The sequence below is a fragment of the Leptodactylus fuscus genome, chromosome 4 (assembly GCF_031893055.1).
Source record: "Leptodactylus fuscus isolate aLepFus1 chromosome 4, aLepFus1.hap2, whole genome shotgun sequence".
Classification (NCBI taxonomy): Eukaryota; Metazoa; Chordata; class Amphibia; order Anura; family Leptodactylidae; genus Leptodactylus; species Leptodactylus fuscus.
This window is the reverse complement of record NC_134268.1, coordinates 134,386,896-134,404,691: the sequence shown is the minus strand read 5'-3', so window position 1 is coordinate 134,404,691 and position 17,796 is coordinate 134,386,896. Positions and strand designations below refer to the sequence as shown.

Sequence of the window (17,796 nt, the reverse complement as noted above, 5' to 3'; positions counted from 1 at the left end):
ATTGTGGGTTTTTCTTTCATTAAACGAGGGGTACCAACAATTTTGTCCACGTGTGGATGTTGGCCCAACCAACATGTTTCGTGTCACATGCTTACTGACTACAACCTGGCCGTGTTAACTTACAAATTAATAATAATAATGCATACATTACTCACAGATTATGGAGGATATAATTGTCATACTCTCCCCTCACTTTTTATTTAGCAGATCGTTTTTATGCATATGGCTACCTTTAATTTCAGACATCAATAGAAATAAAACCATGAAACTAAGAGGTTTATGGTGGTATTTATTAAATAGAATTTTTTTTACATATTTTTATGCTTTTGTTATATTCTGGGTGATTAAAGTCAAGTCTCTTTCTCAGTTATGTGTTGCAGGAATTAGTCGATACAGAACGGAATTATGTGAAGGACCTTGGTTATGTGGTTGAGGTAATTTAGAAATATACATTTTCATTTCATTTTCCAAAAGTGTTTTTGAATACAAAATATTTCCCATGAAGTAAAGTACGAAAATATGATTATGTACGGAAACTGGTATAACAATGCACATAACAGCCTTGTTGAACAATCCACCATAACAAGCTGTTCCAGTAGCCCCATAGTAGTGAATAGATCTTCAATCACGCAAGTGCTCTGGTGCTCCATTTTCAAGGAGGCCTAAGGGGGACTTGCCGTAATACTGATCACTGGGGAACCTGGCAATTGAGTCGCCAGTAATCAGACACTTATCCCCTGCCCTCTGCATAGGGGATTAGTGAACATAGTGGGGCAACACCTTTAGTTTCAATGGAATTTATAGAATTACAGCAACTAGTTATAACAGTCATTGATATGTAAAATAAAATCAGAAAATAGCATGAAGAAAGCAGCATAGGGTGCCTCCATGTACTCCCAGCGTCATACCTTCCTACCGCCCACCTCTGTTGCTTGTGCTCTAATTAGCCCTCCTCCTCCCTGCTAGTAACCGCCTCCAGCGTCTGTCTTCTCGAGCATAGAAAATTGAAATCTTGGGCATGCACAGTAACGCTCCCTTCAGAGCACTACTGCGCTTGCTCATGTGCCATTTTCTTGTAGAGAACTGCGCGATTGCACTGTGCATGCGCAGCTCGCTTGTGTAGTTCTCAGGGGAACTTTGCTACTGAGAACTACTCGAGTATGCTGCGCATGCGCAGTATGGTCATGCAGCTCTCTACAAGAAAATGGACACGCGAGCATGAGCAGTAGCACTCGCCCAAGATTTCAATTCCCTATGTTCGAGAAGACAGACTCTGGAGGCGGTTACTAGCAGGGAGGAGGAGGACTAATTAGAGTACAAACAACAGAGGTGGGTGGGAGCAAGGTATGACGCTGGGAGTACATGGAGGCTTAGGGGAACGCCCAAGGTGCACAGAGGGGCTCATTTACATAGCGGTTTTACCATATGTAATAAAAATGGGGGAGTCTTGGAAAAAAAACGATTAGCGGCACCTGAATAGCCTTTTTAAAGGCTATTCAGGCATATGCATATCTCTAATGGACAAATTCTAATGATAGAGCCCCTTTAAATAGCCCTAATACTAACGGCGCTTGGTTTTCTGGAACAGTGGAGGCTAGAGAGAAAATTTGAACGGTGCTGGAGTCAGTTGGGTCCTTTAACAAATGCTAATAACTAGGATTTAGAGCTGAGCAAATAGTATTTGAAACTCTAGTTTTGAATATCTCGCTCCGTAGGAATGAATGGAAACGGTCGGCGCTTAACTCCTTGGTGTTCGGCCACTTCCATTCATTCCTATCGGAGCGAGGTATTCGAAACTAGAGTTTCTAATACTATTCGCTCATCTCTACTAGGATTGGTAGAGGTCTTGAAAGTTCCTTTTAAAGGACGTTTTAAGATAGGTTTGCTTTTGATGCACTAGTCCCACTTTATATAAAAAGTACCAGCCTGTACAACAATTCCTTAAAATATTTCTATTAAACCACTAGTTGAAGTAGAAGAGTGTTTATATTCTGATGTTGAAATTACACATGCAGATTTTAGCGTTAAAGAGCTATTCCTTTATATGCAAAAGGAAGCGAAAAACAACAACAACAAAAAAGATGATTTACATGTTTTCATCCTTTTAGATTAATTTCTGGCTTTGGCTCAGAAAGATATGCCAGCCTTCCAGGTACACACACATTGAAAATATCCACAGCAAACAGGCAGCAAATTCTGCATGTCTAACGTCTGGATTTTGCTGTGAATTTGTTATCTAGATTGAAATAAGTGAAATATGTGGTGAAAATCCACAGCAGACATTGACATACTGAATTTGTTGCAATCTCATCTATTTTGCTGATACTGCATTCTGGAGATAACGGTGCCGTTAGTTTCACCTGACATTCTAGCTGGGCTGTAGGGAGCTTCCTTCCTAACAATACTTGTCCATAGACTTGTACTGGGGGGAGCGTTCCTCACAGCTCAGCGCCATTGTTGGGTGGTAAGGAACACCACTCTTGACAATACAGGACTATGGATGCGTACTGTCAGGGGGTGTTTCTCACAGCCCAGCTAAACAGTCAGGAATGCCCTTCTGACATTGGGCAGAGATTGGTGCCGAAATTAATAGCACCGATATTTCTAGCCTGGGGGCACATGACGGAAAAGTCGACAGTGCACTGTATTCAGCACACTGTCGGCTTTCTAGCAGTATATAAAACTGCACGTGCAGGAGGACATAAAAGGTCCTCTTTAAATGAAAACCTTGTGCCTGTCCTGGAGGGAACATACAGTAGAATTTTATGTTTTACATGTACAGTAAATGCTATAGGTAGACCACAGGCAGCTCTGAATGATGGGCTCTTTTCTGATGCACTTTTAGGTAAATTTAGATTCATACTGCTGTTTCTACTCAGTAACTGGATACCTGCTATCCACTTTAACAAATATGTTTACTTAGAACATTTATCATCTATCCAGCTCTTGGTCTCACATTTTCCTAGATGAGAAGATGTATATACTGTATTAATAAATTGCTGTATATACATTATTTTTTTTTATACAAGTGTAGCTTTACTTTTTTATTTAGACATTGAATTTATGTTTTGTTTTAGATAAAATGGAAGAAGTGGTTTTTAGATCATGCCTACCATGTTTCAATTCAAAATGTGGTTTGGTCCCGTCATGATTCATCTAGAATACAATACAGAATGTACCTCCTTTGTGTGAAGTTACAGATTTCTCAAATATAATGACACACAGTGAACAATTGAATAGTTGGAACATTTAGGTAATCAAACTGAGTACAGACTTTTTATCTTATTAGTATGGCAAAATATGAGGTGCAGTGGTTAATACAGACCCCAGAGTCTAAAGCATATGCTGTGCTGGTACTTATATGCAGAAATGGCTGCAGAATTAAGTTGGTTTTCTGGTATAAATATATTGTTGACCGAAAGATAGGTCATTAATATCAGATCTGTTGGGGTGTGATACCCTGCACCCCCCTGATCCTGCTGTTCTCTGCAGCTGAGAAGTTACTGCAGTTCTACTATCATTCACATAAATTGAAGCTGAACTGCAGTAACCTGGTCTGACCACTACACACAACACAGAGCTGCCTACTTCTTGTTTCATTTTCTGTGTATAAACTGATGAGAACAGCTGATTAGTGGGGGTGCCAGGTGTCGGAGCTCCCCAAAAATGCATTAAAACACATAATTACACCTAAAACTCATGATCAGTCTCACATTCATATACAAAATACATTTAAAACAATAGCTTAAGGTGTAGACAGTGTGTGTGTATATAGATAAAATAGAATAGAGTTTTCAACAGTGAATCGCTTCGACACTGTAAGGGTTAACATGAACACTTTGGTATCATTTTAAAGATGAGATTCTCATCTTTAAAATAAATCTAAAAGTATCTTCATAGCTCAAAGGAGTCCAGAGATATCCCCATTAGAAGAAAGGATATAGTGGCTACATCCTCGGCTAAAGAAGTGCCAACCTGGGAGGACGTAGAGCTATGTCCTCAGCAAGAAAAAGTTTAATCCTGTGAGAGATGACAGCAAAGGACTGTAATAATAGTGGTATAAACAAAGATCAAAATGGCCAAATCGCAGTTTTGCCTCCCCCAAAAATTACATAATTTTTTTTTTTAAAATGATCAAGACATCAGATGCTCCTTGAATGAGATAAATATAAACTACATCTTCTCCAGCAAAAACAAACACCGATCCTAAAAAGGAATACGTCATGTTTACATCACAGTGAATGCCATAAAAATAAAACCCCTAAATTCTCAATTTATACGTGGAACTCTGTATAATATATATGTGTTTTTCCTGATTAATTAGAAACCTTTTAGCATTATTATTCCAATATAATTTATTACCGTTAATGCAAACTCTGTACTCTACTTATACTCTTCCAGAAAAAAAATGTAGTGTGACCTCTGGTTTGATGTAAAGTAGTAGTGTATTGTAAAATGTAACAAATTTTGTTTTTGTAATCCGCTGCAGGGGTATATGGCACTTATGAAGGAGGATGGTGTTCCAGATGACATGAAAGGAAAGGATAAAATTATTTTTGGAAATATTCATCAAATTTATGACTGGCACAGAGAGTATGTATATATTATATATATTTTTTATTATTTAATATTACTTATTTGTTTTTCTCCTGGTAAACTGAACACTGGGACCCTCAGCAGTGAGGAGAATGAGGGTTTACTGAGTGTCGTATGTGAATGAAGCTTCAAACATTTTTTTCTGACCACCTCTATCAGTCCTATAGAAATGAATAGAGAGAAGGTCATATATGCACACCACCATTCACATCGGCACTGTTGTTTCCTGTGTTCTTGTATTCAGGTTTGGGTCCAAATGGTTGGATAAGTGTCATCAGTGGGAGACTCCCATTAATGAAGTAGATTGTGGCATAAAGTGGAGTCTCCTTTTAAGAGTTCTGCTACAGCATCATAAGATGCTCCCTCTTCTCTTGCTACCATCTCTGCCCACCAATGAGAATGGTGAAGAAGGCACAGGAGGCGGAGCTCATCACTGTGCAGCATAAGGACCATACCTGCTACAGTGATCTATTGCTGCTGTGTGTATGGCTTCTGGGGGAGAAGAGCTCCCTCCAGCAAAGTAAAAAACAACAACAGGTACATAGTAGGATCACAAGAAAAAAGCAAAATAACGAGCTAAAAACACATCCCCCAAGGGTATAACTGGAGGCCCATGGTGTGCAACAGAAATGTTTAACATTAACAACTGCACTGATGCAATTTAAAACTTAACGTTTAATAATATTGTGCTAAAACTGTGTCGACGGACAAAAATAGCTAAAAACTTCCTAAAGGAAGTGACAGTGACATGTGCTCATGTATCCTACTGAGCTTCACAACACCTTACAATATAAAAAAGGATTTATAATTACACATGGTGACCATAAATATTCCTTACAGTCAGCCTGATGTAATGTAATATGAAATGGTCTTACCAAAGGTTGTGGGTAGGAGTCAGGAAGTGGTGCCGGGCATAACACAGGAGGATCAAAAAGTTCCTGGTCTTAACCTGCCGATACACCCTGACCCCCAATTGACTCCCGCCCTAACAAGGGCAGTCCCAAACTGTCCCTATGGCAAGACCCTAGATGTTCCTACGCGTTTCCTGGCACAGAGTCGTGCCACTCATCAGGGGACCTTATGTTAAGCTGACTACTGACAAACTACTATTGTAGGAATGTGATGGTAATGCGCTAATGATGGTATTTTTTGGTACTTATATAATGGTATTATTTGACAACTGAATGACTATTCATAGGTAAAAAATATGCAAATCTATTCTCCTGGATGGAATTAGGAGAACAGAGTGCACTCTGTACACCACCCTATAGAGGGCAGCATCCTTAACATCATGAACGACTCAGTTATAAAGTCTTTTAATCATAATGTGGATTTAATTGCCAAATCAGTATTTCTGTCCCAAAAGGAACAGATTCCCAGCCATGGACAGCGCTGTTTCGGCCTATTGGGCCATCCTCAGCATAGCGTAGGGATACTGATTTGGCAGAGTGAGAGACTATAGGCCAGGGTTTGGGGACACTCGTCCACATTAGGGAGAGCGTGTGCCTACATAGGCAGTACGGAGACTTACAAGTCATTCCTGCTCCGCTAGGGATTATGGGTAAAAAATATGCAAATCTATTCTCCTGGATGGAATTAGGAGAACAGAGTGCACTCTGTACACCACCCTATAGAGGGCAGCATCCTTAACATCATGATGTTAAGGATGCTGCCCTCTATAGGGTGGTGTACAGAGTGCACTCTGTTCTCCTAATTCCATCCAGGAGAATGATTTGCATATTTTTTACCCATAATCCCTAGTGGAGCAGGAATGACTTGTAAGTCTCCGTACTGCCTATGTAGGCACACGCTCTCCCTAATGTGGACGAGTGTCCCCAAACCCTATTCATAGGTATACTGTCAAAAATAAATCTGCATGTGCAACACAACAGATTTGGTTACGGGACTAAAGCAGGGACAAAAGCCCGAAGAATAATTTGTCAGTAGTATGGTATTCCTAAACCGTTCATATATTATAAAAGTTGCCTTATTGCTACATGTTATAACAGTACACTTTGCTTGCCTGCAGGTTCTTTATGGGAGAATTAGAGAAATGTTTGGGAGAGCCCGAAAGGCTAGCACCTTTAATCGTGAAACACGTAAGTATATAAAATCAATTTGTCAATTCCACTAGAAAATTTGAGATAAAAGAGATATTCCCATCTCCAGTGTGTGTTTTACCCAATGTATTGTTTTATTTATCTTGCTCTATTTGTCAGGTACAGCTAAAGATATATTTACATCTACAGTGGTGGACTGTCTGGGTTTACCTCTATTCTCTTCTATTCAGTGTGATTGAAAGCTAATAAGCTAATAGTCCTGAAAATAACCTCTGAGCCCTGATGAAGGCTAAAACATTGTTTATTCAGTTCTGTTATCTCTGTATGTAAATCTCAAGTACACGGTCATGAGCTGTACAATATATATACTAAGTCCACCCACCAACTTGGCATTGAAACCAGGAAGTGGAGGGGAGATGACATGTAAATAATGCTCAGAGATCACAGGGGGCTTTCAGAAAACAGTGTTGAATTGATACATTAAGTATTTTCAGTATACAATCAGTAACATATTAATGAAATATTTGATGAAACTGGACAACCCCTTTAGGCTAAGGCCCCATGTGGCTCCCCACGCAGACGGAAAAGTGCTTTGCGCAGAAAGTTTGCAGAGGTTTCCCATAGTGGCCCTTCACACAGTACAATGACCCGTAGCAGCTCCTCCACATAGTGTAATGTCCCATAGCGGCCCCGCCACGTGTTATGTCCCATAGTGGCCTCTCCACATAGTATGATGTCCCATACTGGCCCCTCCAGACAGTATAGTATTCCAATGAATTTTCCAAAAATTTCAGGTTTACCCTAACCCGAAATGTATGGGGTTCGCCACTCACTAGCTAATGTTATACTATGGGGTCTCATCAGAACCAAGCATATAATAAGTAGAAGCCCGGGGATGATGATCAAACATTAAAAAACAATTCCTTACTTGTCCTCTGCTGCAACTCCCTGTTCTCTTTGGTGCTTTTGCCTGAAGTCAACAACTGCTGAATGGGTCACAGAGATCACGTCGGTGTCATTATGCGTCATAACGCCAATGTATCCCCGAGGCCCTATCAGTGGTCTCTGACGTTGGGCAGAAGCGCCGAAGAGAACACGGAGTTTCTCTGTAGAGGTGAGCAACATTGTGTTTTAGGTATGATCACCTCTCCTGTGCCTCTGCTTATAATACTCTGGGGTCTGAAGAGACCCTAGAGTATAATAAAAGTAGTTTCATTTCATCCGTGTTTGGTCCAAACAAAACTACTGGATTGGTTTGTCTAAATTCTGCCCCATCAAGCACTTGGACTGCCGTGTCGGGGGTTGCTGACCCCTGCAATAGGGTTTATTAGTAACTATACAAAAATACAATCTAAGTAAATATATATATTATATTATATATAAATAAATATACATTCAAAACATATATATCAATAGTGTTAAGACTATAAAATAATACAATCCTAGTGGAATACAGATCCATGTTGTATGTAGAACTCTGATATCCAAAAGGTACGTAGTAAAGGTGACAGGAGTCCATTAATTGCACCACAGCACAAAGAGGTGAAGGACACCATTAAAGGGATCCTTATCACTCAGACATGATTTTTTTTCTAAGTACCACGTCTGAATAGCCTTAAGAAAGGCTATTTGTCTCCTACCTTTCGACGTCTTCTCCACACTGCCGTTCGCCTACAATCCCGGTTCTTGTCGGTATGTTAATGAGCTCTCTCGCAGCACTGGGGACGGGCCCCAGCACTCAGACAGCACTGGGGGCGTCCCCAATACTGCGAGAGAACTCTCTCTCCAGCGCCGCCTCCTCTTCTTCAGCAGCGTCATCTTCAGCCTCTTTTTCCGGCGGTGGCTTGTAACTTGTAAGGCCTTGGGTCTGAGGCAGAGCAGACTGCGCATGCCCACAGGCCATGAGAAAATGGCCACTTCCAATACTGTGCAAGCAGCCATTTTCTCGTGGCCTGTGTATACAAAAATAATAGCTGAACAACTGAAACATCCAATGCTGGAATACTCTCCTCCCAGTTCCAGTTCATTTTATTACATTTCATATTACATTACATTTTATACTCTCAGTAACACTGATAATTTATCTATTTAGCTTGCATATTCATTCAGATTGGATTTTGCCTAGTTGACTGAAAAAAGCAGGACAGTTATTCAAATGAATTGCTCACCATCTAGGCTATTCTGATATAGCTCGAAATACTGTTATGGTTTTAATGTATTTCTTTTTAATCTGTTGCAGGAAAGAAGATTACATATGTATATAGTTTATTGCCAAAACAAACCAAATTCTGAGCATATTGTTTCAGAATACATTGATACTTATTTTGAGGTAAGTTATAAATGTACAATGGATCTGAATTTTATATTACTCACTATTGTTATTTTTGAGTGTAAAGTCTATTTTGTCACCAAGTTTTGGTTATGTTGTAGGGTGAATACACTGAACAACAACAGAACTGTCATGCAAGTTAATAAGTAGCTGTTTTGTTAAGATATATTAAGAAAATCAAAGTCATATATAATATATAATGTTATATGCTTGTCTATTTCATGTCCACAAACTATAGTTTTAGAAAGTTGTTTCTGATTTTTACATAGCACATGACACAAGAAATAGGATTAACTGTGTCAAACGTGCAGGGAGTAAACAAGTTTTAGGCTGGGTTCACATCTGCGCCAGAGTCTGTTGCAGACTGCCACAGAAACCATTGAAAATCAATGGAGAGACACTTCCTACAAAGAGGACTTTTTCCTATGATGCTTTCCATTTTTATTAATGGCAGACCCCATTATAGTCAGTGGGTAACTGCTGATACTCGTTTATTTCACTGGGGCACATAGCACCTTGGCATAGACCTGACCACCAGGAGGCCCCTCAACCTCTCCAACCCTCACCTCAAGGGCTTCTCCCCTCCCTTCGTTAAGCCATGCTGGGTATTTGATATGGTGGGCTATTCGTTTTAGTGAATAATCTCCTCTATCTATGGTATACCTGGGAATTTTTTTTTTATTTTTTTTTTTTGGGGGGGGGCTCTTGATTTTACTTGGGGGTCCCTTTTCTGGCCCTCCTGTATGTTTATTAGGCCCCTAGCTGGTTTTCCAGAGCCCTTGCCCGGCCTCCACTTTATTGCCGGCCACGACTTCTAATTTGGTCCCAGGGATTAAGCCACAACTTGGCCCACCCCTTTGCCTCCAAATTCTTCCTGGGCCTTCCCATTGGCAATAGGGCAATTCTGGGAAGGTCCCCTTCCTATTTCCATTCCCTGAAGGCGGGAAACTCTGAGTTAGGTCCTTCTGCTCTCCTCAGAAAAAATTTAAATGTATATTTTCTGTTCTGCAGCTCCTGCTGCTCTTCTCACAGATTCTTTTCTGTTCTTGGGGAGACATAACACCTGGGGATCTCTATCTGTGCAGCCTCCACTGCAGCAGGTAGCGATTGGACATGCGTCTTGTGGCCTTGTAGGTTAACCCCCTAGGTTAGCCCTAGTTTTCTTTGGGCCCATTCTGCCATGTCCTCCCATGTAGAACCACTTTGTTCCTTGGCCCTGCCCTGCACTTATACGTGCACCCACTGTAACAAATAAGATCTTCCTCTAGCTGTTCTCCCAGTGGGGCACACCCAACGTCAACCTCTTCACCTCCCATCTGAACCACAAGGTCCCCTCCTTCGTGGCCAGGTCCCTGGACCCTTAAGTAATTGCCTCCCCTTCTGCCTTCTGTAGCTGTTCCCTCTTCCTCTCCCTTCGTTTCCAGCAAACACAAGACCAAGGGGATTCCAACCATCCCAGTGTATTGGCCATGCCGAGCCTTGAACACTGATCTCATTTTCCTGTTGGTGGACGCTCCTTGGCCTCTTTGCAGGTCGACTTTCTGTCTCAAGGACCGCTCTTCCACTCCACTTTACCTCAGCTGCATTTAATGGCATGGCTGTTGAAGCCAAAGTTTTACGGCACCGTGGGCATTTGGAGCCTGTTATGCAGACCATGCTCTAACCTCCGAAACCCCAATCATCCAAGATTTACCATCGCACATCACTGGTGTGAGAGCATCGATTTTCATCCATTCTCCTTTTCTATTCCCAGGATACTAGCTTTTCTCCAGTCTGGTCTGGATCAAGCTCTTGGTCTTTCTTCTCTTAAAGGACAAGTCTCTGCCCTCTCTAATACTTTTTTTAGAAGACCCTGGCCTTCCAGCCTTAGGTGAAGACTTTCCTGCAGGGAGTGGCTCACAATGTTCCCACTTATCATCCACCCATGAAACTGTAGGATCTTAACCTCATCCTTCATGTGCTTCAGGCTCTCCCCTTCAAGCCTTTGTGGGATATTCCTCTTTGCCTTTTGTTCTGGAAGGTTGCTTCCTTGTGGCCATTACCTCCATCCACAGGGTCTCTGTACTGGCTGCCTTGTCCCGGCATTCTCCCTTTCTGGTTCTCCACAAGGACAATGTTGTCCTTTGGCCACCTCTATCCTTTCTGCTTTATGGTGCTTTCCTCCTTTCACATCTTCGAGGACCTAGTCTTGCCATCTTTCTGTCTAGACCCCAATCATCCTCGTGAGCATACTCTTCACTGCCTGGATGCCATCCAGGTAATTCAGGTCTATTTGTCTCACACTGACCCGTTCCATCATTTGAATGCTTTTTTTTTTTGTCCACCCTGAGACCCCTCTCAAGGGACTGCCTGCTTCCAAGGATTCTATCTCACGGTGGGTTCGTTCGGCAATCAAGGAAGCCAATTGGCTTAAGGTTATGGCTCATCCTTTCCATGTCATTGCTCCCTCCACACGAGCGGTCGAAGCCTCCTGGGCTGTTTGGCATCAGGCTTCTGCCACCCAGGCCTGCAAGGCTGCCACCTAGACCTACATCCACTTTTTCACTAGGTTTTACCAGATCCATTCTGTGGTCTCTGCCTTGCCAGTTTGGGTCGTGAGGTTTTGCAAGTGGCTGTGCTCTAGGTTGTTCACATGGCCGTGTAATTCCCACCTTCTGGGACTGCTTTAGGACATCCCATGGTGCTGTCCCTCCCCAGTGAAATAAGCGAGAAAACTGGATTTTTTTGTACTCGCTGTTAAATGCTTTTCTTGTTGTTTTCACTGGGGAACACAGATCCTACTCTTGTTTTTACTGTTGTTCCTGCCTGAGCTATGATTTTTTTCAGGTTCACGTCATGTTGGTAGTTGTTGGTTCTGTGTTCTTTTTTGGGGGAGTTTTGGTGTCTCTCTCTTGCTGCGGTACAAACTAACTAAACACAGTTTCTGTCAGAGGGTACAGGCCTAAGGTGGACCCTGACGGCTTTTCATTCTCCTAGTGTCAACCTCCTAGTGGCTGGGTCTGTAGCATGGTGCTCTGTCTCCCCAGTCTCTATAATGAGAAAAGGATTTTACAGTGAGTTCAAAAAAATTCTGGTTTTACCAGTGCTAGTGCAAACCTAGCATTATTGTGCTTTTTTATAACTTTGAAAATTCCAGAAAATCTCATGGATTTAGAAGCTTCTGATATTCTAAATTACATGAAATAAGTAATTGGGAATTTTACCTGTGGCAGAATTTTAACCCTTTGTTGACACCGGGTAAATTTGGGCGTTAATTTGCGGTGACTTTTTTCATATTTTCGTCTCTTCCTTCCAAAATTCTTTACTTCTTTATTGTTTTTTTTCTGTCGAGCTGTGTGAGGGGTTATTTTTTGTACCTTCCACTACCATTTTGGGGTACATATAATGTTTTGATTAGGTTGTTGTAACAATGTTTTCGGGGTTTTTTTTTTTTTTTTTTGTTTTGTTTTGTTTTGTTTTTTTACGGCTGTCATTAAAGGGATCCAATCATTGGAATCCAATTTTTTTTCTCCCTAACACGTAGGAATAGCCTTAAGAAAGGCTATTCTTTTCCCACCTTTAGATGTCTTCTCTTTCTACTTGTCACTGTTCGGTAGAAATCCCGGTTTTCTTCTGTATGCAAGGGAGTTCTCTCGCAACACTGGGGGCATCCCAAATGCCGTGAGAGAAATCTCTAGTGACTCCTCTTAGTCTGGAACACCTCTTTCTGCGTCGTCTTCCATCTTGGGTTTCAAACTTCTAGGCATGCGCAATCGGCTTTTCCATCGGACCTCGGGCAGAGCCAACTGCGCATACCCGCTGCAGTTTTCTTGTGGCCACTTACACTGTAAGCTTGTGGAAAGGCAGCCTGAGGGAGGCAATGTATACTAGACTTAAATTTCAGGGATTGTGAAAGTGTATGCAAAATGGTTTTTTCAAGTGTACAGTTCATGAAAATCTGACTGGAATGTTAATGGTCTGAGTATCAGACTTGCTTGCAGACTGTGCCCTATTGTGGTATATTCTACTTAGGAGACTCTTTTGGTCTTCCTAATTACAGTGATATTTCAGCTGTCATTCACTGCCAGCCTTCCCAGGCAAATACATTAGTGCATCAGGGTAAGGGAAATGGTTATTGAAGCAGTGAATTTCTTTTACATTTTTACAGTGTAATCCACTAAAGCTATCCATACCATTCTAACAAAGAAAAAAATGGTGAAAGAAAAGACAGCTAGGCTAGTGATTAGATTTTTTTTGTTTAATTACAGTATTTTAATTTTTTTTTTGCTTTTACCGTATTAATTTTTAATATCTTTCAGGACTTGAAACAACGCCTGGGCCATCGAATTCAGTTAACAGATTTACTTATTAAACCTGTGCAACGAATAATGAAATATCAGTTACTTTTAAAGGTAAGTAATTCACACCCTGGTATCAGATTAATCATTATTAAAGTAGAATATACAGTGTATTAAGAGAATGCTGCTGATAATTAGGAAAATAGTATTTCAATATAATCTGAAAAATTCCAAAGCACTGTAGTCTCTTCAATCTCACACAATGACACCGTGAACCAGCATATCCCGACCAAAGAAGATACAGTTTTAGAATATTATCGAAACTTGAGCGCAAGAAAATTATAAACAAGTGAAAGAATCCAACATGGTGCTCACACAGAAGACATGAAAGTAGTCTTTTGGGCATTTATCTAACCTATGCAATGTATCATCGTTTCATCACACTGCATAAGTTAGTTTGTACAGAGGTAGATCTACATTGATCATATAAACCTAGAAGGAAACAGAGATCCTTTCATTTCAAAATAATTGTTTTCCTTGCATAAAACATAGGTAATTTATGTAATAATATGCACGACTTAGAGGGAACTAGATCGCCAGTAGTCCAAAAAGAGCTGGCCTCTAGCGCTATTCACTGAAGTGATAGGCAGTGCCTCCGTATAGGAATCCTCTACTGATGAGAGCTCTCTGCCATTTTTGGCAAGGGGTTTTCCCACGAAAGTAAGTTATCTGCTATCCATAAGATAAGGGATAATTTGCAGATCAGTGGCTGTCTGACTAAAGTTTTGTGGGCCCCAGTGCAAACTTTGTTCGGGCCCCCTAACATCTCCATATAGCACATTCACATTGATAGTGAGGGTTATTTGTGCTGCAGCAGTATCGCAGAGACTTGAAATGGATACAACTATAGGAGCCACAACTGCGGTGATCAAGAATACTGAGAGTGAGCAGTGCATGGAAAAAATACTAGCAGCTGCGTGCTCCCAGGAATATCTGATCTGCATGCTCCTAACAGTCTAAGTAAGTGGTGGTCAGTCACTCAGGGCCCAGTACAGTCTTTTCCACTCTGGCATCCATACAGTACAATCTGCTCCACTGAGGCCCCCACACAGAAAAATATGGGTGTATAGTGGCCCCCACACTATCATATGCTTTCCACAGTGACTCCACAAAGTATAAAATGCTCCCAAGAATCCCTTCAGGTGAACCCCACAAAATTCAACGCATAGTCATGAGGTTCGGCGCTTTGCTGCGTTGCTATTATTATACTCTGGATTCTCCTCTGACCCCAGAGTATATTTATATGGGGTGCGTTGATGTCATTATGCCAATGTGTCTTGTATCACTGCTGGGGCCCAATTACAGGCCCCAGCACTGATGTCTTTGATACGTAGCCTCAGTAACTCAGAGGATGTAGGATGAGACACCAGTATGAAGGCACCGCACAAACTCCCGAGTTTCGATAATACACATAGCTTTATTGCGATCAGTAAAAACACACAATGCTATAACAGCGTTTCGGGGTTTTCCCATTTTTCAAGTGGGATACAAACAAACCAAAGGTCCCTATTAGAGATGAGCGAGTAGTACTCGCTATTCGAACGTAAAAGTTTGATGCAGAACCAGCATTGATTGCCCGAATGCTATACAGTCGGCCAATCAATGCTGGTTCTTCTCCTACCTTTAGAAGTCTTTTCCACGCAGCTTCCCCACGGCGTCTTCCGGCTCTTCATTCACTCTGCCAGGCATCGGGCCTGGGCAGAGCCGACTGCGCATGTCCACTTATAGTTGTTACATAAATAAATGATTAAAAGAGACTTGTTTGACTCCATCAATTACCAGGTATTGCAATACAAAAAAGTGACATAGAGCATGTGCTATGTTATTGATAATGAGTGAATCACACACAGCAATATGATAGTGATACATAACATTTAATTTTATATATTTGCTAATGTTGCAATAGTCATAATGTCACACTCCTGTTTTCCCAATTATTCCCTAAATTGCTGACTTTGTACATGTTATATTTGTCAAGGAGATCAAATATCTAACATGTAGTAAAAAAAATGAACTCTTCGATTTTATGTCTTACCTTCCAAAAATTGTCTCAGCCTCTGGAGGGTACTTCTTTGATGTCTGCTGTGTGCTTAAGAATGAATTCAGCATGTGCAACGTCCTACTTAAACCTACAAGCGCACCCGGCCATCAGCTGCGCATGCTCAGTGTAATTGGAGATCCATAAACATAATCTGTTTCTCATTAAGAGGTCACAAAAAGAGTTCTAGACTTGGATCCCTAAGGGTAAGTTCACACGGGGATTTTGGACCAGAACCTGAGGAGGAAGCTGCCTCAGTTTCCAGTCCAAAATACGGGTAGCTGCGACTGGATACTGGATGCAGTGCACCAGCATCCAGTGTCACACTCTAGTCGGGATTAGTCCCAAATGAATGGGCCTAGTCGGGAGGGAGTGTCTTCAGGCAGATGTCGCGAGGCAAAACCTCCTGAAAGAATGAGCATCTCACTTCTTTTTCTGGAACAAACCGGCTCCCGGAAAAAAGAACTGACCGGCTCCCATTGATATCAATGGGAGCCCTCTTTTTGGTCAGGATTTTGAGGTGGATACGGCCTCAAAATCCTGACCAAAAAACTCTGTGTGAACTTACCCTAACACTTCTGTGCATTTGGGGCCTGATTTGAATTAATAGAGGCACAGAGGAGAGCAGAGACCACTCGTGCTAAAATCAGCGCTCATCCCTTGCTGTCGGGCGCTATGGCAATCTCCGTCTGCTATTGGAGTTCTAGATTGTGGACTGTGCACGTGCATAATGCGAGTCACAGAAAGAGCTGTTAACAAGCCTGGGATCACTGTCGGTATTGGAATTCCGCCGTATGTTGCAGATTGCACAGATATAATTAAGCAGATATCGTCTGGCTGAGAAAATCAAAAGAGTTTGTATAAATAAACACGTTAAATTAATAATAATGTTCTTGTGACAAACTGCCTTTAAGCAAATTCTCAGATCACTTAGCTTACTACATTGCAGTATAAAACAATTATGAATACTGAAAAAAAAACAATGGGGGGATTTATTATTTACTCTTTTTTGCAGTGTATTTCTATGTACCTAATTTACTTAAAAATAAAAAAAAGTTCAAGAGCATAATAACAATCTTGTTCAAATTTACCTCAAATACATTGCGATTTTACTATACAGTGACTAGCCTTGGGTAAAAAACATTCAAAATGAGTGTAAACACATGATACGTAAACAGCATAAAACTTACAGGCACCAAATTAGTAAAAAAAAAATAGGCACAAGAAGCTTGATAAATGCCCCCTATTAGGCTTAAAAGGAGTCTACCACCATACAGTTCTTATATCCTTTATATACTGGCATAGGGGACATACTTTTCTTGTGTCAAAGTACAGTTTTTCAGCAGAGAAACTTTTATTTCATATGCAAATGAATTCTTCACCCGCTGGAGCAGCCATTTTCTTTTGTGGTTGCCGCCCAGTGCTGCTTCTAAAACAAAAAGACTGAAAATCCCATGGACGGAGATTTGCAATGAGCACAAGAAAATGGTTCCTCCAGCAGCTGTGGCCCCACCCTGAGTGAACCGAACACATCATTTGCATATGGAATAAAGGGTATATTCATTATGTCACTACTAAGGCATATAAGTGGTTTTGGTGGTGGTAGACATTTGAGAGAATCAATGAGGGTGTTTTACCATGTCCCCTCCATAATACTACTATGTACTGCTTATTAGCATGTGTGGGTGAAATATTGTAAGCTTTGTGTTTCTTGAAATCACTTACAGTACTGTATCAAACACAGTATTTCAAATTTTAAGTTAATATTTTTTTCTTTTTCATTTTAGGATATTTTGAAGTACTCAAAAAAAGCCTGTGTGAATGTTTCAGAACTGGAGGTACTTGTTTTGTGTAAATCTTATTCCTGATTATTGCTATTTTGTCAACCTAATACCGACCTCATACTTTGTTTTGACAGCAGGCGGTGTATGTCCTTAATCTGCAGCATCTTTTTACACTGCTACAGTTAGGCAGGGTTCGCACTAGCATTGGCTTTTGGTATGGGGATTCCGTTCCCTTCTCTGCTTGAAAATTGCAAAGCAGCTTTTTTTCTCTCCGCATTTTTGCTCTATCAGGTGGAAACTAGCAGAAACCATGCCTATCCCATTATAGTGTATGGTGTGACAGGTAGAGACAGACTGCAGCCATGATGTAAAATCATCCAGCACCTGTGGAGTTAAAGCTCTAACAAGAGACACAGGAAGTGGTCACTGACACAGCAGGGTGTGCTGGGAGGGAGACAGTGATCCAGGAGAGTAAATAGGAAAAGGGAAGAGACACCATGTTGGTCCTGAAGCAAAGCTAGAAACTCTGGACTGTAGAACAGAACAGTGATAACAGAAGGGAGTTTAGCTGAGCAGCTGAAGGCCAGAACTGATTGAGACATCCATCTTTCCCAGTGATAAGTACAACTGCCAGTATACAGTGATATCTGTT

General features: G+C 41.1%; 1 protein-coding gene across 3 annotated transcripts in view; it reads left to right on the top strand.

Moving 5' to 3' along the window:
* TRIO (trio Rho guanine nucleotide exchange factor) overlaps positions 1-17,796 on the top strand; it is a 200,143-nt gene that overhangs the window by 137,056 nt on the left and 45,291 nt on the right. For all 3 annotated transcript variants that reach the window (XM_075271066.1, XM_075271068.1, XM_075271067.1), the window contains exons 40-45: positions 368-434; positions 4,490-4,593; positions 6,626-6,695; positions 8,896-8,985; positions 13,284-13,376; positions 17,148-17,198. In XM_075271066.1, the coding sequence (XP_075127167.1) occupies positions 368-434; positions 4,490-4,593; positions 6,626-6,695; positions 8,896-8,985; positions 13,284-13,376; positions 17,148-17,198 (475 nt within the window). The remainder of the gene's footprint in view (positions 1-367; positions 435-4,489; positions 4,594-6,625; positions 6,696-8,895; positions 8,986-13,283; positions 13,377-17,147; positions 17,199-17,796) is intronic.